At 40.1% G+C, this 22,933-nt stretch overlaps 1 protein-coding gene across 1 annotated transcript in view; it reads left to right on the top strand.

The window, feature by feature from the left end:
• FZD3 (frizzled class receptor 3) overlaps positions 1-22,933 on the top strand; it is a 59,938-nt gene that overhangs the window by 12,201 nt on the left and 24,804 nt on the right. The window contains exons 3-4 of the mRNA XM_032997579.2: positions 19,311-19,507; positions 21,085-22,102. Of these exons, the coding sequence (XP_032853470.1) occupies positions 19,311-19,507; positions 21,085-22,102 (1,215 nt within the window). The remainder of the gene's footprint in view (positions 1-19,310; positions 19,508-21,084; positions 22,103-22,933) is intronic.

The raw sequence follows: 22,933 nt of genomic DNA, 5'->3' as shown, positions 1-22,933 counted from the left end.
GTGGTGTTTCTCAAACATCTTTTCTATCAGGCTTATATTACTACTGATTTCAGATAATCAGGGTTTGGACTCAACATGGAATATTGTCTCTCAATTCTTGATTTATGTGTATGTGATTCCTGCCTTCCCTGGATCTGGGGGATAGTACTGTCCCATTCCTCACCTATTTCTGAATGATTTTTTTGGGTACAAGTGGGAAGCATCTTTCTTTCTTTCCCACTGATCAGCAAGGATGGGGAGAATGTAGGGTGGAAAATCCTTAACTCCCCCCTCTTAATTCCATATTTATTCCTTTCTGCCCCCCCGTCTTTTGCCTTGCCCCTGCACTATACCCTCTGAAATCTCAGCATTTTTCCCTGGATTTCTGTATTCTTCAGTTCTGCATCCAAAACTCATAGAAGTATAAGAATATAAGGCTAATGGAAAGTAGGTTTTAATCAGCTGGTGTTTTGTAAGCGTCCTAATTTTAGACACTAATTTGCAGTAAGGATTAATTTTCTCTTTAGTGTGTAAGATTATGATGCCTACAGAACAATGGAACTGTACATGATCATGAGAATGCAAGCAGTGCACCAGCTGATTAAAGCCTACTCTTTCATTAACTTTATATTCTCTTACTCCCACTCCACATTTTTAAGCTTAGAAATAGCCATGTAAAGATATTAGATTGTTTTATTGTTAAACCAGAATGTCTCAAAGCTAGAATTGCAAAGATGATTCTGCAAAGTACAGGCAGAGCAAAGGAGTGAGTATCTAATAACATATTGCTTACAAATCCTTGCTTTAGGAATACCTGAGGCTTGTCAGTTTGAAACACACCAGCTTGTGGTTTCAATCTTGATCTGTAAAGGGCATGAGTGTTCTGCAAAGGTGGTAGAAATCCTGAGTTGGTAAGAACAATTTGGGAAGAACTAGAGTGGTTACCATCCCCAAGCAAATCCATACAAAAATTAGTATGATCTCACAGTTTTGTAAAACGAGGCTTCTGAGGAAGCTGTTTCTTGAACATAGCTTTAGATGGTCTCGTTAGGACCATCAGTCAAATCCTTTTCACACTGAGCTCCAGTCAAGATAATCTGAATGAATATTGAATATTCAATGAATATTGAAGCATTTAGGCTCTTCGGACAGGAAGAGTGGCCATGTGAGATCATCATTTGCATTCAGATAAAGAACAGAGCTACCAGTACATACCTACTCTGAAGTTGGTAGAGGCTTAAATAAGGAAGAAAGGGAAAGAGCCTTGTCTTTTGCTACAGATCTTGTGAAGCAGTTAACCCAAACAGAATGATGCCCAGGAATAGATGCACAAAAGATGGACTTTGAGGCTGCTTTTGCCTCCAGTATTTTGTGTTTGGCAGAGCAGTGTAATTCTGACAATCAGGCTGTCGAATATGGACTTCTAGAGGGAAGGTATTTGTCAGTGTGGAGGTACCCACATCCACAACAGCAAACGGAATGGATTTGTGGGCCTAGGTCATACCTGAGCGTGTGGTCTTTCCTAGTACAACAGCCAAAGGGAACATAAACTATAACTATAAGCATTTTAAGGTGGAATGGATGCTTCCTTAATGTGAGCAATCATGATGGCGAGTCTCTGATTTTTTTTCCTCCAGGGGCCCTACTGCCTGAAGTTGCTGGGCTGTACAGAGCAGCATGAAAGAATAGAGTAATGAAGAGATGCCATGTGAATATTTTCAAAATTCAGACTACTAGTGAGAGACAAAATGAAGAGAAGCAGGGTTTGGGCTTTTTCTGTTAAATTGAGAAACTACTGCTTGAACATTGAAGATGAACTCTGTCACCCTGTTCATATTTTCTTGAATAAAAGATTAATTCTGAATGATGATTCAACTGGAAATATGGAAACGAAGTTTAGCCTTAGTAGTTTACTGCAAGCATATGAAAAAAACATTAGTTTTATGTAAAGATTCTGTTTAAAGTAAATGATCTACATCTTAATCAACATCTATTCACAGTGGGCTCGTTTTCAGGGTCATGAAGGCAGATGGCTCTGCATTGTGTCTAATTCTGTAGCATCTGGTAGAGGCTTAAAGAGGAGTTATTAGGAAAGGTGGAACACACATGAATTTATTTTGAATAGTTAAACAACAGTGTACTTTATAGTGAGTTGTAGCTTTATATCTGCAAGTATAAACTCAGAAGCAAAAGAATGCTGTGCCAGAGCATTAAGGGAATATTGGTCTTACTGTTTACCATTCTTCTTACCTACCGCGAGCGTACAGACATACATGCCTGTCTGTGTATGCTTTTTCTCTACCTTAATGAATATCAGCCAGCTGATTCTCTTATATGCAGCTGCTCTGGGTCAAAAAAAGATGTTTATGGTATATATTGTATGCTGTAATAGTACAGGTTAGTGTTTGTTACAGTGACTAGACTTAGCCTTATATCTAGTAGTATGTGTAACTCGGAGGGTATACTTCTGCTATATTAGTACCGAAGGAGCTACCTTGTATTCTGCACAAACACAGATTAGATTTTGTCCTTTGTAAGGCAGAGATCCAGCGTGCCCTCTATAGAATCAAGTCAAGACTTCTGTTTAGTCCAAGTTACTAGCAAGACCTCTCTCTTCCCCCTTTACACTCTTCTGATACAAAAGCGATTTAGATTATCTCAGCTATAACTTGTGAACGGACATAGTAGGATGGAAGTTCTTTTAGTTTTCTTTCCTTCTGACTTGCCATTCTTTCAGACATGTTTTTTGTGCAAAAAGTTGGCAGTGATGTAAATAACAGTGGACTACTTAAAGGCTGTGTTGCTTGGCAAAGATGTACTTTATATTTTTCTGGTCACCTGGAAGTGGTAGTTTTTTCCTTGCTTTCTCTAGTGTGTGGTGATGGTTACAATTACAGGATAGTCAGATTCAAAAAGAAAGCCACAACAGACTGACAGGATGAGAATAAATATGAAATAACTTAAGCACCAAGCACCAGTTGTCATACATTTTATCATTTGTCTTGCTGGTGTGACTGCAGTTTTCTTTGTTTTGGGAGACATTTGTGGTGATTTTAGACAAAGTTAGGATGGCTTTTTTCAGTCAGTTTTATATCAATGGGATGTTCTTGTTTGGCTGTGAAGCTATTGTGTTCTGTGGTATGAGGAGAAGAATTCACTGAAGCACGTTTTTAACATTCAAAGGACCAAGCTTCTTAAATTTACACGTGCCTCATTTGTGCACTGCCATCTTACTCTCCATTTTGTATCCTGGTCGTTAAGAGTCGTTAAGGAGAGTTTTGTGACTTTCTGAGAGAAACTTAGCCAGTGTTTGTCTTACATGTAGCACCAAACTGATACGGAAGGTAAGTCACCTGTGGGCTGCAAAATATGCCTAGTCGTTGAGGAACCCAGTGCTCTTGAACTAAGTTCATTATTCAATCTTGCAACACTTCGGATCTGCAAAACAATAACATTTCAATAAAACATGCTTTTAAAGAATATATTTGGTGTGAGAAACAGGCTAGTAGAAATGAAACTGGGGAGAAGATGGTTAAATGTAAGAACCTAAGAAGAGCGATAGGAAGTCAGACCAGAGATGTGTTCAGCCTTGTACTGGGTCACCCACGCTGGGTCACCCTGGGTGCACAGCAGGGAGCAGGTATGTGACATACAGCTACCCAGGCTGTTCCTCCATGGTCAGCTTGGAAATGATCTCTTGTATTAGTAACTTTTGATCTATTTTTCTACAAACTTACCAGTTTTCTTCCTGAACTTACACGTTCTTTTAGCATCCAGACAAATCAGTGGCAAATAGTTACAGAAGTTACAGGTGTGTGAAGAAATTGCTGTCATTGAGGTTTTTTTTTTTTCCTCTTCAAACTCACCACCTGCTGTTTCTATGTTCCCTACTTTTTGTGCTGAAAATACAGTGAACAATTGGACCATATTTTTCCTTTATGTATCATTTGTGATTTTACAGTGCTGTTTCATACCTCATCCTCCTGCTGTCTCTTTTACAAGGTATAAGAATAAAAGTATGCCATATTTATATTTTTATGTAGTATATGAATGCAATGCCATGTCAATATACTGTATGTAAATCTGCTCTGTCAGATTGCTCTTGCAGTAGCGATAACGACTAGACTATCTTCCATATTCTGTGGAACTGTTGGTGTAAACTGGCTCTGCGTGTTTGAAGCCATAGCTCAGTAGCAGTCTTCCTGAAGATGTGTTGTTTCCAGTGATCTGTGAGGCATTTAGAAAACATCTTCAGAGCCCACCAAAGTCAAGGGGAGGATTCAGCATCTTTTCAGAACATTAAATACTCGTGTCAGATTTGAGAATCAGATCTTGTCCAGTTTCTCTGTGGTTCCACAGAAACTAATTTGATGCAATTATATGGACTTAAAACTAGCACAAAGTTGAATACTCGTTCCTTAAAGTTTTCTTTTCATTTTTTTCATTCGTAAGACTTTTTGTTTTTTTTTCCTTCACTGTAGGTTCTAGCGTTGTATTTTTAACGATGCCTTTCCCGTTTTGTTTGCCATCTTGTGAATTTGGCCATGATACTCCCTCCTCCTCCCCACCCCTGGCCCGCCGAGTTAGTTCCTATGGTTACCCCCGCTTTGTGGGGTGACAAAGGTTGGCATCTTGATTCTCCCAAGCCAAATTCTGCCCTTTGACTCTCTCCCCTTTTCACACCCCTTGCTAAGCTTGGCCTCTTGCTCTGCTCGGAGGCTTGTCAGCGAGGGGGTTCCCATGGAAACGAGGAAGGAAATTTGAAAAGAGAAGAGGAGAGAACAGAAGCACAAAGGGCTGGTTAATTTGAATTTGAACAAGGAAGGAAGGCTCCTTGTAGTTCATCTTTGTGTGTTGTAGAAACCTGAAATTTATCTTTTAAAAGTTGCTTTCAATTTGTAAACTTGTTTATATTCCCTGTTTCTTGATTTATAGAACAAAAGTTGTCATGTTTGTGGCACTGAGCAAGGAGAAACATCTTTCTTTTTAAATTCAGTGAGAGAATTCTGGTCAGCCATTCATTTAGCTTTTTTCCCCTCAGGTCCAAAAGCATCAGTCATGTTTTAATATTTTTCTCTGAAAATTTACATGTATTACATTTTTTCCCTTCATAATGATTCAGACATACTGTCAATTATGTAACATCTGCGCATTCTCTTTTGTGGAGGAGTGGATGAACAGTGGATGCTGTTCAGAATCAGCAGACCCATTAGCTGAATCCCTGCTCATGAGTATTCCTTCTGGTTTCGTATTATACATTCTTAGCATTGTGGTCTGATCTGGGCAGGTGCAATATGGAAACGTAACTGCAGAGAAGAATATGGTAACAAAGTTTGACCTTGCATTTCAGTTTTGATGCTTACTGTCAGTAATAAAAAAAAAACGGGGAAAACAAAAAATGTGTCATGTGATAGTAAATGCCTTTTGAGACATGTTATCTGCATATTTTACAAATGTGTTAAATAATCAACATTCGATATAAATTTGTTAAAGAACAGTGCAGTTACTTTGTCTTAAGGTTTTCCTTTGTAGCTTTTTGGATGGGAAAGAGTCTGTCTAGTTCTCACAGAAAAATAGTCTTTACTTAATGTAGAAGAAATACCATTTAAATGGTCTGATTTGAAAATTTGTCCTCTGGCTGCACTTTAACAAAATCTTGTGGCTAAAATACTGAAAAATCTTAGACCCTGGAGAGCATGTATTTTCTTTAGTCTTACTTTTCAACTACAGACAAATTATTCCCGTTATTCAGAATAACTTTAATTAAGTGGCATCACAAAAAGGCGACATAATTCTTCAGATCCATCAGTTACTTTTTTTTCTGACACAATGGGAGGCAGTTGCTTTTGTCTGGAAATAGTAAGCTTCCAGGCTTTTAAAATTTAGGCTTTGGTTCCCCTCCCACTTTGCACTAGTTGCTTCTAGTAGCCAAGGGTCACAGAGGGGACTGGAGAAAGGGGGCATTGAATTGAAGCCAGGATTGTGAAAGATCTGTGGCTTGTGGTTCTCCTACAGCGCTAGCCAATTCCTCTGACATAACCTGTTGTACCCATCAAGAGGAGCCAGTGTGATGGATTAAAGGACACGTTTTTGATCTCTGGGTCTTAGTCCTCATTTGTGAGGTGGGAGGCAGTGGGAGCCAAGTACGAGTGAAATCAGCAATGAGCTATTGAGCAGAACTGATGAAACATTAACAAATGTGCCAATGTACCCTCCTATCCACTAGCCTGTCCCCATCCTGCTGCTTTTGAGGTTTAAGAAACAAAGGGAGCTGGAAAGCCAGCTCTGCTGTATGAACTTCCTATGGTTCTTCAGAGCAGAAACACCCTCTGATTGGTCTTCTGTGGTCTGCCAGATGAGCCCTGCTGTGGCTAACCAAGTGGAGCTTATCACAGCAGGCTTCCAGCTCTTTTTGCCTTCCCTACCTTATAGCCCCACACCTGGTCTTTGCTCAATTGCATTTTCCATCCTTTTAGTCACAGATATATATAAAAGGGATTTTGCAGCATTGGGCAATTATTCCAAGAAGCAGTCAATGGGAAAACACACTTACCCCCTCTTGTCTCTTGCATCACCCTCAGATGCTTACATCTTCAAGCAATTTAATACAGTCTTTCCTATTTATCTGACCTGCTCATTCTGGTTTGGTCCCACTGATTCCATTCCGTGTCGATTCCCCCGTTACAAACACCCCTGCAGTGTATTCAATACAGAGCCTGACACACAGAGTGTTTTCAATTCTTGTGAGTGCTACTGGTTTGAGCTCAGAGAGCAACTGAGCACCACACAGCCACTCGCTTCCCCCTTCCCTCCCAGTGCTGAGAAGGGGAAAATAAGCCAGGCTTGGGATTTGAGACAGGACAGGGAGGGGCAAATCACCTATTATGGTCACAGGCAAAAGGCGACTCATTAGGGGAAGAAAAAAAGAACACAGATTTATTACAGACACTAACAACACCACTCAACAGAGTAGGACAGTGAGAAGCATTGCTGCATCTTGAGAACACCTTCCCCCCCACCCTTCCTTTCTTCCTGGGCTCAGCTTTGCTCCCGATATCTCTACCTCCTCACCCAGCAGTGCAGGGGCAGGGAATGGGGGGTGCAGTCAGTGCTGCCACTTCTTCCCTCTTCAGTGATGGGAGCTTCTGGAACTTCTTCCCCCTGCTCCAGCGTGGTCCCTCTCTCACAGGAGACAGTTGTCCACTAACATTCTCTGATATGAGTCTCCCCAGCAGGGCGCAGCATTTCCCTAGCTGCTTCTGCGTGGGACACCAACTTTCTCCCAAGTGGAGTCCCTCCCACGGGCCGCAGTGTTCCCCACGCTGCTCCAGCGTGGGACACCTCCATGTACTGCAATCCTCCCAGTGCTGAACTGCAACAGCGGGGGCTGCTTCTTCCCACAAGGTCCTGGCCTCCTTTGGGCACAGTCACCTTATATATCCATATGAGGCCGCTCCCAGGCTGTTCCACCATAGCCCTCCATGGGTGGCGGGGGGGGGGGGGCGCCCTGCCGTCTCCCCACAGGATACAGGGGGGTCTCTGCTCCGGCACACCTCCCCCCTCCTTTCTTCCTCTGTTCCTCAACTGACCTTGGTGTTCACGCAGCTGCCACAAGTCCGACTCCTCCTGACCACGTCCCTTCTTAAATATGTTCTCACAGAGGCGCAGCTGATCAGCTTGGCCTTGGTGCAGAGGTGGGGCCGACTTGGAGCTGGGAGAGCTTCAGGAAGTTTCTCAGAGCGGGCCACCACTGTAGCCTCCTCCTCTGCTACCAAAAAACCCCACCACTCACTCAAACCCAGGACAGCCGCTTAATTTGAGATACATTTTGAAGAGGTACTTCTTCCACAGCACCCATAGATACTTGCTTTTCTTTAATCTGTTTAACTGGAAAAGAATTTGGGTCTATCATCCTGTGTAGGGGCCTCACAGAGTAGTTCCATATCTTTTTGTCTTCCCTTGTTTCCTTCTGTCAGTGACCTCTCTCTCTTCCCACTGTCTTGTTAATCCCGTTACTGTTTTAGGTCTTGTCCTACTTGCCTAGAGTGTTTCAAAGACTTGTAGGATACACTGTGGGAGCAATTTTCCCCAGAACTAAGTTAGTGGTAAAGAAGAGAGCTAGGCACAAACTTCTGTCCTCAACAGGGAGAAACTTCCGGACCTTTGAGGGCAAAATATTATTTAATCTATCTTGAGAGAAGCAAGCATGCTTTTAGGGTGCCGCAGAAACAAATAAGCAGAGGCACTGTGGGAATTCCTGTCAAATATTTATCTGGTAAATTATTAACCGTACGGAAGAAAAATAAACTTTGTAGCTTGGTTTTATTCTTAATTTGATAGTTTTGCTGAGACTTTCAGAATTGGTCGTTCACATGCTTGTGAGGTGGATAACAGCTTTCTGTCCAGTAGAGAAATGTTGTACAATTGCAATTATTTTTATTCCTTTTCCCTGTCCTCCCCTGTAGAGTTCATCTGTGACCTCATTAACTTGGCACTAAATGGGAGGGATCGTATCCCCCGATGAATCTTAAATTTTAATTTATATCTGCTGTGTTTGGACATATTTTTAAAAAATGGTTAATGGTTTAAAAAGGGTTTAAAATTGAAGTCGCCAGCTAATTATCTTAAAGCTTATATTTGGAGCAGAAATTATTTTTCTTTTAATATGTTGGAGTAAATTGAGATAGTCTTAGCTTTTCTGTTCTGCATTAGTGTCTGATGAAGTAGAGAGTCCCGTTTAGTGCCCTTCTTGTAATTCTGTAATTGGGTAAAAGAAATACATATTGGGATGGACATTCTCTTTTAAAAGTTAAAAAAGCCATCCCAATAAATAGTCAGGACTTGTTCAGAACATACAGACTCACTGTAGAATTATAATAATGAAAGAAAAATCTCTTTCCAGAGACTGAAAACCTCCTCAAAAGCCACCTCATTTCCCCATTGTTTGTGTCCAGCTGTCCGTGCTGTACAGATGGCACATGGGAAGAATTTCATGTGTAAGACCAAATTGATCCCGAAATTCAACTAGCCAGGTCACCTTTATTTTTGCAATGGCTTTATTGCACTTGCTCACAGTAACAGCAACAATACAGGATGATTCTGCATGGAGCCATGGGTAACACGGAGAGATACACTTGGTTTTTTACTCAAACTTCCAAGTAAATATACAAGTTTTCCTGAATAAAATCTGAACTATATCATCATCTGCACACATCTACACAGTTAATATACATGAAGAGTACTAAATACTGCGGCTTTACTTTCCTTGTGTTAGAAATAAGCTAAGATAATTGCAAACCCAGATATAATCCCTTGAGAATCCTTACAATCAAAATAGTCTGAAAACTGTAATTAGTATATGACAGAGAAAAGAAACTGTAACAGCTGTAGTAGGGTAACTCAATAAAATGAAGCGGAAGGTGCTGCTGAACTGAGATTTGGAGACGGTGCAGCTTGATTTGGATGGATCTTACTCGTAAATGCATATAGGGGACAGCAGGGCTGCAGAGTTTGTAGGGGGTTGACCACACGTCCAGGAGAACTATCCCACATTATTTATGCATGTGAAACAACCTGCTGATTTTCAGAATTAACTATACCAAGAGATAGTTTAGTATACTAGACTGAGAGTGTAGCCTTCCTGGAAATTAAACATGAGGGAAGGAACATAAATAGTTGTCAAGCGAGTAGACAATATGTTTTAAATATTGCCCTGTGAAATATCCTTAATTTTGAGGCCTGAAGATGCAAATCTTCCCTCCTAGCCAACTGTTGACGTGTGTGTCTATGTCTCTGTGTGTGTGTATGTGTTTTTGCTGGTGTGTAGATAGAACAGATGGTTTGTAATGTTACATTGAGACACAGCTGTTAAAATATTAGCATTCATTTTAGATGAGTTTTGTTTGCTATTCAGAATATTTTTTATAGCATTAATCCAACAGATTATGTTCTTACTTCAGTTTGCATCATATTATTTACTTACGTGGTTGTACTGATCAGTGTCGTGCTCTGCTTCTTTCCAAGCCATATATACCAAAAAAACCCTGTTTTTTCCATTGTTAGGGATGCATTATTGTATTACCTGAGTATTCCTTTAATTTTCAGTTTGGAAAATAAATACTGGGCAGAGACAAGAAAAGTTTCAAAATGTATCCAAACACATCTGTAAAATTGTTTGGCACAATTGATTTTGCTTTTTTATGTAATAGTACATTACAAAGCAACTGTCTTAGTGGATATTGCAAGATCATTCCCTGAAGTGTTTAGGTTACATTCATTATGGGCTTTCAAAGGGGCAAAATTAAGTCATTTAACCTATGCCCAAGGAAATGTTGATCCCAATGCAGCCAGGTAAGGCATAAGAGTTTTTCAATGATAATTTGTTCTTTGATAACACTGATGTTCATAGATCAAGCAGTAAGTTTATTTATTACGATGACTGAATTTGCCGTTGTATTCTTGTATGTGAAACCAGGTGTTTTGGCTAGTGAGAGAATTTTGTGAGAAAATTTTAACAGCAGACTGGCTGCCAAGGAAGTAGCAAATAGAGCTCCCTGAATTAATTTAGTGTGTTTTTTCTCTTGCAGCCTTCTGTCTACAAAAGGTTATGCTCCTGGGTTTTAGCATCATCAGTGCCTGTTCCCTGCCATAGCAAGAAGTCTCCTTCTTCTATGTTGTGGAGCTAATGCTATAAAACTCAAAGGTTTACCTTAAACATATAATTGTAATGTTTTCTGGGTCTGACTGGGTCCAGGGCAGTTGAACTCTATTTTATGTGGTTATGGACACACCAGATGTCCCAAGCAGCACAACCTTAACTAGCTGTGTCCTGTTCTTTGTCCTCCAGTAACACATCCCTTTTGCACCTCTTGCACTGGCACCAGAGTTTGCCCAAACCTACTGTAAGGTTGTTGAGGAGCTAAACCAGTAAAAAACTAAGCTTTGAAAAAAGTTAATTGATCAGCCTAGGTGTACTATGCGGGAAAGATATTTAGATGTGAACACAAAAAGGTCTCAGCATTCAGGATCTTATCCTGACTTTATGCTACTAATGGTCCAAATACCTCAAGTGTGGCTTTGAGCTTAGTTTCGTGGACAGTTTAAATCAAACCTAAACCCAAGTCAGTGTGAAGGAGCCTGGTGGCAGGGGTCGATAAACTTACGCCCATTGTGAAGCTGCACCATGAAGTGTGTTAGATGACAACTGTAATTTGTCCTCATTTCACAGCCATGTAGGAAGATAATGATAACTGTACAGTTCACGTTTACTTTTAAGGGAGTCTTGGTTAGTCTGTCAAGAAGCACTTTGGCTTGAATGTCAGAATTCAGAAAACAGAAGCTGCCTTCCATCCCCATCCCAGTGGAAAATGTGGAGCTTCATGTAGTCTGCATTGGCCTGTAATATTAAGCTCTCTTAGATATCCTGCTATGTCAGCTGTGTAAAAAGCCAGTTAGCAAAGTCACACATGAAATAGAAGAAGATATCAAGCCTTTGAGAAATAAAATGAATTCTCTTCAGCGGCAGTATTCAGTGTTACTTTCACTGTATTTTAGAAATCCAACTTATCTAATTTTATTCTGCAGGATATGAATGTTGTTCATTATGTGGCAGACACTGTTGTTCTGTATGCTGATGGCAGTAAAAATGAAAAGATGACACAAAGATGATTGGTGATTTTGAATTTTGGCTATGTCCTTATCTGTATTTTCCCTCATGTTTCCGATTTTTAGAAATTCCCTTTTCATAAGATCTGAAAAACTTGGTCTGGCTATTGACTCCACTGTGTGTTTTCAAGTTAGTGTCAAGTCTTCTAACAAATCTTCATACCAATTGCTTTTCCTCCTTCACTCAGCAAGATACCTTTTTGAGGACTGTGCCAACAGTGAATTGTTTATACTCTTCACTTCTGCTATTCTCAAGGAGGCAGACCTCCTTTGAGTTGGCAGAAACAGTCCATGAGTCCCTGACATGCAGATCAGTCTGCAGTGGCAAAGCTGGGGGAAAGAAAAGGTTCTTATCACTAATGCTACACTTCTCATAATGGCTATCTTTCTCCTTCCCAGAGTGACAACAGCACTGGAGCATTTTTTCAGCAGGCATCAAAGCAGTGATCACACTCAGTTCATACTTGGAAGGTTGTCTTTCCAACCCCGGGAGATAGAAATGTGTCATTTAAATGAAAAATACTATTTTGTCAAGACTTACAGCTCCTGCCCAATAGTCTCTTGCTTGTCCAGGCAAGTGTGCTTTATTTTGTCTTAACTTAATAGTATCTAAAATACAGTCCCGAGGACTCTATATTTATTTCTCTGTGATACTTTGGAATTCTCCCAAGCCCATCACAGCAGGCATATGGAGAGGAAGGAGGAAGTCCGAGCAGTCTCAGCTGTCTTATAAAAACTATCACTTCTTGCAAATGGAAATTGTTACCAGGACCACCCATCTGCATTCATCGGTTCCTAAAACATAAAGATCACATTTAGGAAAAGTGCAAATTGACAGATGGATGCTGTCTTTTCAGTGTCTTCCAAAGGAACTTGAGAGTTTAAATTGAAGCTGGAGACCTCTTTAAAGAACAAGAGCAGATGGCTTTGCTTTTTAGTCATATAGACAGAGATTAATGTCATTTGCTGTCTTTTAACTACTTTCATCTTTATCCTACTTTTTTTTTTGCACTTGAGCAATTAACCTCAGCTGTCTGTTTGCAGACCAGAAAGCTGAGGATGGTTTGGATGATTGCTGCTCTTTCACAAGGCAGGCAGGTAAAATAATTGGTCTTAGGTTTTAAAGTGAATAACAGGGCAATTGTCTGGTTTTACGGTGAATAACAGGGTGGTTGTTTGGTTCAACATACAGCATGAGAAAAGTATCATTTAAAACCATATAATTACTTGACTTTTTTATTGTTGGAATGACTTAGTAGCTATTTAAATGTGGACATATATTTTTAGTACTAAGGTAAAACAATCTGCATTTTTTTACTTTTCAGTCCCTAAAGTAGTACAGTGTCAATCAAATCCTTGTTGCAACCATAGTTTTTCCAGCTAACATCTGATTGTGAGACATGGGATATCAGAAGGCAGTGGGTTATGTGGTTCATAAGGATTCATACAGATAATGTGAGAATAGTTTTTTTCCATGCTGAAGAAGAAAGCTTAACAGGCAGCCAGAATTGTGACCCCATTTGGCTTTTCATACATGCATCACTGTGCAAAGCTAAAAATAATGACCAAAAAAAAAGTACACCTAAGTTTCCCCAGACAAGGAAGTTAATGGTGAGGTAATCTCTGAATGTACACTATGCTGAGTATTCTGCACAAAATTTGTCTTGGCACTCTGTGTTAAAAGCAGGCTGGGGCAAATTAGCCTGTTGCCTTTTGAAAACAGAATAAAGTGTCTGTGCAGTAAAGGTGTGCTTCCATGGTCCCATTAAGTTGAGTAAGCGTGGATTGATTTCGGAAGAAATGGACTTATTCTTACACACCTGACCATGTGTTTCTGGCCCTTTCTGCAACCATTACTTAAGTGGCACTATCTAACTCAAGGCCAAACTGAGTGGAAAAAGGTAGCTTTCTGTTTGTCCAGCTGTGTTTTTTTGAAGAAGTTAGTGCCCCAGATCACTGCTCTTTGGAGATCACCATCTCTGCTGTGCCTGTGTGAGCACTCTTTAGGAAACACCTTGGGTTAAGGCAAGACTCTCAATTTGATCATTTTGAAGCAGTTTAAGTACTGTAGCAATTGTATAGCTCAGGATATTAATTTACAGCAAATACTTTCAGGTTGTGTAGCAGCCTGACTGTGGGCTATAGGCTCCAGCAAACCTAGCAGGATTCAGGGGAATGTGCAGGTCAGAGCCATTGGAGAACAAATTTCCACTGTCTCAAGAAAACAAATTCTGCCTGTATCAGTCTCTAGAGACCATTCACACGAACTGTCAGAGCTGTGAGAGCAGTTCAATCAGAGAAGACGTGTAGTTATCAAAAGCAGGAGGCAGTAGCATGTTCAGTCTAACTAGCGGTTGTCTGAAGAGTTAAATCTACCTGCAGCTTCTGTGATTCTCCTCGGGAGGTAACCTGGAAAACATTATTGCCCAGGCACTTTCAGACTCAGTTCAATATTTTTTCCTAATGAATAGCAAGCTAAATTCAAACATAAGGCAAGGCAGGACAGAAAGAGCAGATCATGTGGCTGGCCTGAGACAGGATACGCCCTGAGGCATTGCTTCCACCAGAGAATTGCAACAGTAATTGATAGTCATAGCATCACTTTTTTCCCATGAGCCTGAGGGAAGAAAACTTCCCTCCTGCTGTCTATGACTTTATGAGAATGCTTCCTGCTTAGTTTTCTATTCAAAGAAATGAATAGATAAACAAACAGAAGAGTGAAAGATCACCAAAATAATTTCCTTTAAATCTTTTAATAGTCACTTCCCACATAACAGCCAGCTAAATGGCTACCGCTGTGTAAAATAAAAGGTAGAATTTGGTTTATTATCTCCCAGTTCCAGAAGTCTGAAACTGTAGCGCAGTTCCACAGTGCGTTTATATTTAGAGTTATTGTTCTCGCTTTGTAACCAAAAGTGAGAATTTGTTAAAAGTATTATTTGGGGTGGAAAATCTTCACATATCATTCAGGCTCTCCTTTGTCTTTCATCCCCTTCTGAAAAAAAAAAAAGCCAACAGAAAACCAAAAGCAAGTGGGAAATGTCTACTCTCTCTTAAAGCATAGCCATTACAACATTTTCAGCAGAAAGAAATTGTAGGGAGGGAAAGAGCTGGCGCCACACTGCTGAGATCTGGGAAATTTCTTAAAACAGCTTTGCTACCAGCAAAGAAAATTCTGGGGAAGAGGGAAAGAACAGATGAGTATGGTTGTACTTCAAGTTGGACTGCTCTGAGGAAAGCAGTGGTACGTGATTGTGGCATGTTACTTGATACACAACACCTGCATGGCAAAGCAAAGGAGGGAGGAGAGTGTTCTGACTCAGCCTGAAAAAAGTCAAGTTCATAATGCTGCTGTTGTCACTGGGTTTGAAGGAATTTTCATGGTCACAAAAATTGTTCTCAGAGGTGGAAGGGCCAGTGGATGTACAACTGTAGGTATATTATACAGTTATGTGATCTGGCATATTTTAAATACTTAAGTACCTTCAGGAGTGAAGAAGTGTTTATCTCTTCTTAAACATTTATCTCTTCCCTTTCTTGGATTTCCCAGGACTTGGCCTGAATTATTGAAATCAGTTTGGCTATCATGTCTTCTCTTGTCCTTGACCTCTTCCTTTTTCCTCTGTCTGTTGAGTTGTTCAACAGGCATTCTTCAAAAGCACGCCCCATTTAAACAGAGAGCCTTTTGTTAGGCACCAGTGGAGTAGGGCTAATTGTCATAACTTGCACTGAGTCCTTGGGCAAGAACATAAAAAAAAGTCTTTTAATCTCCGAGGCTTTATTTTTAATAGTGAACAACCTAATCAGTAGGTGGAAGTGACTTTTCATCTTAGGAGCTGCAACGGGGTAAGATAATTTTAGAGATAGGGTGCTTACAGACTGAGCTGCTTACAGGCACAAATGCTGCTGTTACTGCTTGAAAGCAAGTAAGTCTCTTTTTCCTCATTACAAGGAGTGGTTGTAGGGTTTTTTCTTCTTCTGTTGTCTAGCTTAGCCTCTTCATGATTTTAAAATAAATTGATTTGATGTAATTCATAAGAGCGTTTTTGTCTGCCTGCAGTTGCTGTTTTGAGAGACAGAATGGTGTGAGAGGGGCCTGGAGTTGCTGAGAAACAACAGCCAGCACTAGGGAAACAGTCCTATTAAATTACCTCTACTTACGTGTATTTCTCCAGTGTTGTTGGGGATGAGTATATCTGTACTGTGTTTTGAGGAGTATGCAGAGGCCATACTCAAAACCAGACTTGTGTTCTGCAGCTCTAAAGAGCCCTAAGTGCAGCAAACGTGCCCTCGGGGGGACTTCGTCAGGGAAGATTCGGTTACACTAGTGTTACTTCAGATGCTTCAACGTCTTCAACCCAGCCTCCAGCTGCCTGGCCAGAAGGGAGTGGGTCTCTGCACAGACCCTGTGGCATGTCTGTCAGGCCCAGGAGAGGACGGATTTTGTGCCTGAGGATCCAGGCCCGTGTGGATGTCTTGGAAAATAAATGGCATCTTAGCAGGAGGAGCCGGTATTTAGGCAGCTGTCTCGCATCCTGCATGTTTGAGCACCCTGTAACTTAGCCCTCGGGCTGCCGAAGGGGACAGCCAGGGCATGTGTTGCTCTTTCAGACCCTGGAGCCGTTGCCGAAGAGCACCATCTGCCTCCCCATTTTTGGACGGTTCCTGTCTCAGTTCCAATATTCCCTCGGACACCATTGCCCAGTGTCATTTGGAGTTGGCTGAAAGCCATTACAACAGCCACCTCTTTGTAGTAGGATCAACAGGATACAAGGAAATACTAGTACCTTTCCGTTCCCTCAAACTTGCTTTACTACTTTTCCTTTCCTTTGCAATAGCCATGATCTGAAGCTCTGTTTGCACCATTTTCTTATGTGCACACCTTGAGATAGTCTAGGATCTTCCTGAATGGTACAGCTTTCTATCAACCAAAACCAAACAGACCTTTTAATGAAGGTGAAGTATCAGGAAAAGAGAAATTTCTGAAGCATCTCTTCTTAATGGGGAGTGTATCAGAGTAGTAGAGCATTTGTCAGGAGAACTTGAAATTTAGGTATGGGCACGTGCAAAACAGCAGTGGCAGGAGGCAAGACTTGGAGGAGGGCAGACATTAAGCCAATAGCTCTTTTTCATAAAGATATAACTTAATTTCCTTATTTCCAAGGTTCTTTGAAAAGAAGGAAATTTAAACACTTCCCAGAATAAAAGTGGAGTTTTCCTTTTATTTTCCCTTTCTATCAAATAAAATACGACAGTAATCGTAAACTTTTCCAGTCACATCAAGTGTTGTAACTACCTAGAATCATTTTCTTGGATCCTTGTTGTCAAACAATAGCTTTAACTGTGCTATAGGCAATAACTATTTAAAAATAAAAACACACGTGCATCTGAAGTAAATGTCCAGCCAAACAGAAAGTGTTCTTTGAGTAACAATGAGCTTGTAAATGCAAATACTTTCCAACTGTTGTTTCTTTTTCCTTGTGAATAACTCTGAAGGCTTATACTGATCTTCATACAAGCTATTGCCAAACTGCATGGCTTTTGTCATGTGACCACATTTTTAAAAATGCATAGCACTGAAGGGAATTTAATCAGCTTGGTAAATAATAAGAACATTTTTAAAAAATCAGTGAAATCACAGTGTGGTTGTATCTTGTATTCCAAAAATTAACCTTTTGCAGAGCAAAGCCTCGTATAGAAGAATTGGAAGATTAAGGAGGCGATAAGGAAGAACTGAAATGTGAAACTTTTCCTCATAATTTTTAGTAATTGTCATTTATATTGCCACAGGAGATGACCTATTTTTTGTTGTTGGGTCTATTCTGTTCTACGCTTTGGAAAAACTGGTTTAAAATATTATTAGGAAATTGCTGTTTAGAAATGTAATCTTTCTACAGCCGACTCTTCAGCTTCAGTTATAATAAGATGTAGGTTTTAAATATCTATCTATCTATCTATCTATCTATCTATCTATCTATCTATCTATCTATCTATCTATCTATCTATCATCTATCTGTCTATCTATCTGTCTATCTATCTATCTCAGGTTCATTTGTGCTTCTGCTATTGCACCACAAATTTGGAAGATTAGACTTCTTGCTCTATAATCCTGCTAGGCTGTGGAGAAGAGGAAACTCTGGTATCAAGATAATGGACTTTTTATAAAAATCTGTTTAGAACAGAGCTCATGTTAGCATTGCCATTGATCAAGAAACTGTCACCTTTTCCATTCAAGCTACGATTTGAAATATGTCAGGGAAAAGGAGTGGTTTACTAATATGTCACTGCTGTTTCTCTAGTCTGGAGGTAACAGAGTAATTCAGCATTCATGTGCTGTTTTGTTTTGTTCTAGAGTTGTAAGTCCTAATATATTTCAATATTCTGTAGTGCCACCCTTAAAAGAATATAATTGATCTTATATTACTATCTGAAGGTATGGTGAGACTTTGTATAGTGGTAGGTGCCACAAAAACTCAGAATAAGGTATTGATTGACTCCTGGAGAGTTTTAAAGACAAGCCAAAACAAGCTAGAGCAAAATGAACCCATGCTGGATAATAAGAAGATAACACGGATTATCAATATGTGTGGGTTTTTATTAAGACATAAATCCCTGTCCTACTTTTTTTACTTCTTTTTCATCTTCAGAAATACTTAAGAACAGCTATAAATTGGCTAATTGTGATAGATTTTTTCTCAGTGCTTCCAAGAAGTGTTTGCTATCACTGTCACTTAAACCTGTTATAAAGCAACACAGTGGTGCAAGACACTAGTTATTTTTTCTGACTAATTTTTTTCAGGCTTTGATTTCACAGTGCTTTTTCATGGTTCGTGAAGAAATGACATACTTAATGTCACTTCACTGTGATTACAGCCCTGTTCTGGAAGCTAGAAAGTTCTATGTCTGTATGAGAATTTATATAACAATGATAGCATGCACGTTGGGACTGTTTTCTGTCTACAGATATACTCTGAAGATAGAATGGAGATTTTAACAGATGGGTTCTCTCCAGTTGGAAAAGATGCTGTGGGAGGAACACAAAGGAAGATGTCTCGTGTTGGCATTTTGTAGAAAGATTGGAAGAATACTGCCCTGCTGAAGAAATTCAAGAAATAGAGAGTTGATTTACAATTATTATGTCATGATCTGAAAATAATATGTGAAAGATCACAGTATGCTATATTTCTATACAGTCAAGAAATCTTGCATTATCTAACATTCCTCAGATTGTAATCTCATCAACCGAATGCAAGTTTTTCCTATTATCCTACTAAATAAGCAGATAGCAATTCATGTGTCTGTCAGTAACACAAGCACTAAAAGGAATCAAGTTTATATGACTGTTATTGGAGACTGTGAGGCTAAGCCTGAATCCTCAGAGGTGTTTAGCTGTCTAATTCCCATTGATTTTAATGCAAATTGAGTACATAAATGTCCCTTGTGAATCTTTGTCATTGTTCTCCAGCTTCTTGATTGCCTGTCTTCCTAAAGTACCTAAGTGCTGTGTTATGATGAACGCTTATTCCAACAGCCAAAGTTCAGAAAAAAAAGGTCGTGGTTATGGCTGTGAAAGTCCTAACACTTCATGGGACAAAGGATAGCTTCATGCTGAAGTGTTCTACAAAACTGCTGTTTGTAGCTTTTGAATTCTCCTTTTTCTTTTCTAGCCATTTCATCCCATGGTGAATTTGGAATGCTCCAGAGATTTTCGACCATTTCTGTGTGCCCTCTACGCTCCTGTGTGCATGGAGTACGGCCGTGTCACTCTCCCTTGTCGCAGACTCTGTCAAAGAGCATACAGCGAGTGCTCCAAACTCATGGAGATGTTTGGGGTCTCTTGGCCTGAGGATATGGAGTGCACCAGGTGAGCAAATCTGTTTTTTTCAGAGCCTCGGGATAAAGTTTTAATATGATCTAGGATAATCTGTGATCTGAAACAGACGTTTTAAATGTGTTCCATTACAAGTGCTCTTATTTTCCCTTCCATCTGTGTAACAGCCTGTTTCCTGGAGTGGAAACTTGAGTTCATATTTCTATCATCTGCCCAAGAGATAAGTTGAAAACTTCTATAGGCAATTATTGTAAACTGCACGTGCATGTTCTTAAATGAATGAATATACCTGTGTGGTTTTCTTCTTCTTTGTCATTTATGCTGACCTGGTCTTGTCTGCTATATTGAAGTTTCATAGATGATACTGCTATAAATTTCTCTGAGAGTTAGGCAAAATTACATGCACTAGAGATTAATAGTCTCTTTTTCTGAAGGGGGAGCTGGCTGCTTTTGGTGAGTGTATAGAATCTCAAAAGCTCTGTTTTCTGAGCATCTACCTCTTGTTGAGCTTGTGTGCAAACATGTTTTCAGCTTTACATTACACAAACAACTTCATAGAAAAGTATCTGATGATGTTTCACTCTATTTGAAACAGAATATACATGAAATTGAAACCAATAGCTTTATGCTTTTTTTTTTTTATAAGTGACTCCAACAGCTAATAGAATATAGGATAGGAGCACAAACAGGAAGAAATAGTCTCTCTTACAGTTGGATTGGAGAGAATGGAAACCGATTAAAACTTCTTTTATCAAAAGAGTAAATCAGAGGATGCATCTGGGTCCTGATAGTCTGAATGGAAGATAGCTCTAACTCCACACTTCCAGCAGATGCCTGGGCCCTTTAGGTCCTCTCACCTCCTCAGTAAGGTCCAGGTAGTGAAATTTCAAAAGCAGAGCTAAAACTACTGAAACTTTGCTGGTGCTGTGCTAGTGCCATTGTGCCAGGACATGAACTGTGGCAGAGGAACAGGCGTACTTAGCTTGTGCTGCGCCTGCTGAGGCGATAACATCTAGCGGAGGGAGGAACGGGACAGCTGTGCGTGGAATCCCTCCAGTCTCTCCTTCAAAACTTCAGACTGCACCTCCAGCAGTCCTTAGCCTCCAGACACAACTTTACTTAATTACAGAAATATCTTCATCTTTATTTCAATTAATGAATTCTAGTAGCAATGCTAGGTTGGATTTTTGGTCTAACTAGCTCACCATCCTGTCTGATAGCAGATAGTACAGTTGCTTAGGGAAAGGTTTTTAGATGTTCTATAAAATCATGCTTCCTTGGGCACATAGTCTCAGTTTAAATGTACAGAGTTCCTGAGATGGATTTTGTATCATTGTCTTTATTCTTAAAGCCCCAGTGGGCCCCCTGTCCATTTATTTCTCTGATTTTTTTAAAACCTGTTTTATTGTTTCGACATCCACTGCCTTCTGGGACAATGAGTTCTAAAGTTTGTTTATACATACTGCAGTATTTCACGGATTGCCCATTATTTGGATTGTCATCGGGTTTGCTCCAGTTAGCGTGTCTAAAGTTAGACATATAAATAAGGTTACTAGTCTTTGCAAACTATGTGTATATTTCTTGTAAATAATTCTCTTCTTACTTTTTAGATTCCCAGATTGCGATGAGCCATATCCTCGTCTTGTTGACCTCAATTTAGCTGGGGAGCCCACAGAAGAGGCCCCAATGGCAGTACAGAGGGATTATGGTTTTTGGTGTCCTCGGGAGTTGAAAATAGATCCTGATCTGGGTTACTCTTTCCTGAGGGTACGGGACTGTTCCCCTCCTTGCCCAAATATGTACTTTCGGCGTGAAGAGCTCTCCTTTGCTCGCTACTTCATCGGAGTGATCTCCATCGTCTGCCTTTCTGCTACCTTGTTTACTTTTTTAACTTTTCTGATCGATGTCACAAGATTTCGCTATCCAGAAAGACCGATAATATTTTATGCTGTCTGTTACATGATGGTGTCATTAATTTTCTTCATTGGCTTTCTGCTTGAAGACCGAGTAGCGTGTAACGCCTCTAGCCCTGCCCAGTACAAGGCTTCCACAGTGACACAGGGCTCTCACAACAAAGCTTGCACCATGCTTTTCATGGTGCTCTATTTCTTTACCATGGCTGGCAGTGTTTGGTGGGTCATTCTTACCATCACGTGGTTCTTGGCAGCTGTGCCAAAATGGGGCAGTGAAGCAATCGAGAAGAAAGCATTGCTTTTCCACGCCAGTGCCTGGGGCATTCCAGGAACTCTAACCATCATCCTCTTAGCAATGAATAAAATTGAAGGTGACAATATTAGCGGCGTATGTTTTGTTGGCCTCTATGATGTGGATGCATTAAGATACTTTGTACTTGCACCTCTCTGCCTGTATGTTGTTGTTGGAGTTTCCCTTCTGCTAGCTGGCATTATCTCTCTCAATCGGGTTCGCATTGAAATCCCATTAGAAAAAGAGAACCAGGACAAACTAGTGAAGTTCATGATCCGGATTGGCGTGTTCAGTGTTCTGTACCTCGTGCCACTGTTGGTTGTAATTGGCTGCTATTTCTATGAGCAGGCTTATCGAGGTGTGTGGGAGACGACGTGGATTCAAGAACGCTGCAGAGAATATCACATCCCGTGTCCCTATCAGGTGAGGAAACCGATATGACATATTCAGGAGTGCAGAAAGTGGATAATGAGGGGATATGTTAAGACTTTACTTGTCATCCCGAAGTGAAAGTGCTGCTATTCCTACAAGGGCAGGTTCTTGCCATACTCATGTATGGACAGTGCATTAGGCCCTTCTGGAAGACTAGGTGTTATTGCAAAAATTGGAGGCTTGCATCAGCTGCTGAGTGGTTTTTTTGTGGAGTTCCTGGGCTGTATGGGACTTAAGCAGGATGTAAAGATGCTATTTTAAATCAACTTCAAGAACAGAATTTAATGAGTTTATTTTTGGTCGTTAGAGACATGTTGCAAGTTTTGCTCTGAAGGAATTTTGGCATTTAAACTGAGTTGTCATCAGCCTGATGACTGCTTTTTCTAGTTTTTGTTGTTCATCTCTAACAGTTTTGTTGCTCTGATTAGCCTAGAGGGTTTGTGCTCATTTTAGAGCAGTCTATGCACGTGTCAGAGACGTCTATACAAAATATTACTTGAAGTGTCTTCTGAAGAAAACCAGAGATTACAGCTCATCAGCTGAATTTTTCAAGGAAATTACACTTGTTTAATTGTTTAATTGAGTTATAACAGGAACGGAAGCCTCTAAGAGCACTAGATATCAAACTGTCCACTGTTTACTTCAGTATTATGCTGGTGCAGTTCCAAAGAAAGTATTGTAAGTATGAATTACTTGAAGTCTCCTTTCCTTTTTGTGCCAAAGTGGCAAATTGTTTTTGGAACGATATTGCATAGCTATTTTCTGCAACTTACTTGAAAGCAACTTTATTTCAAGAAGGTTATACAACGAGCATCTATTATA

The sequence above is a fragment of the Tyto alba genome, unplaced genomic scaffold, assembly GCF_018691265.1.
Source record: "Tyto alba isolate M040663 unplaced genomic scaffold, T.alba_DEE_v4.0 Super-Scaffold_40, whole genome shotgun sequence".
Taxonomy (NCBI): Eukaryota; Metazoa; Chordata; class Aves; order Strigiformes; family Tytonidae; genus Tyto; species Tyto alba.
The sequence above is the reverse complement of the archived record's forward strand: the minus strand, read 5'-3'. Positions and strand labels throughout refer to the sequence as shown.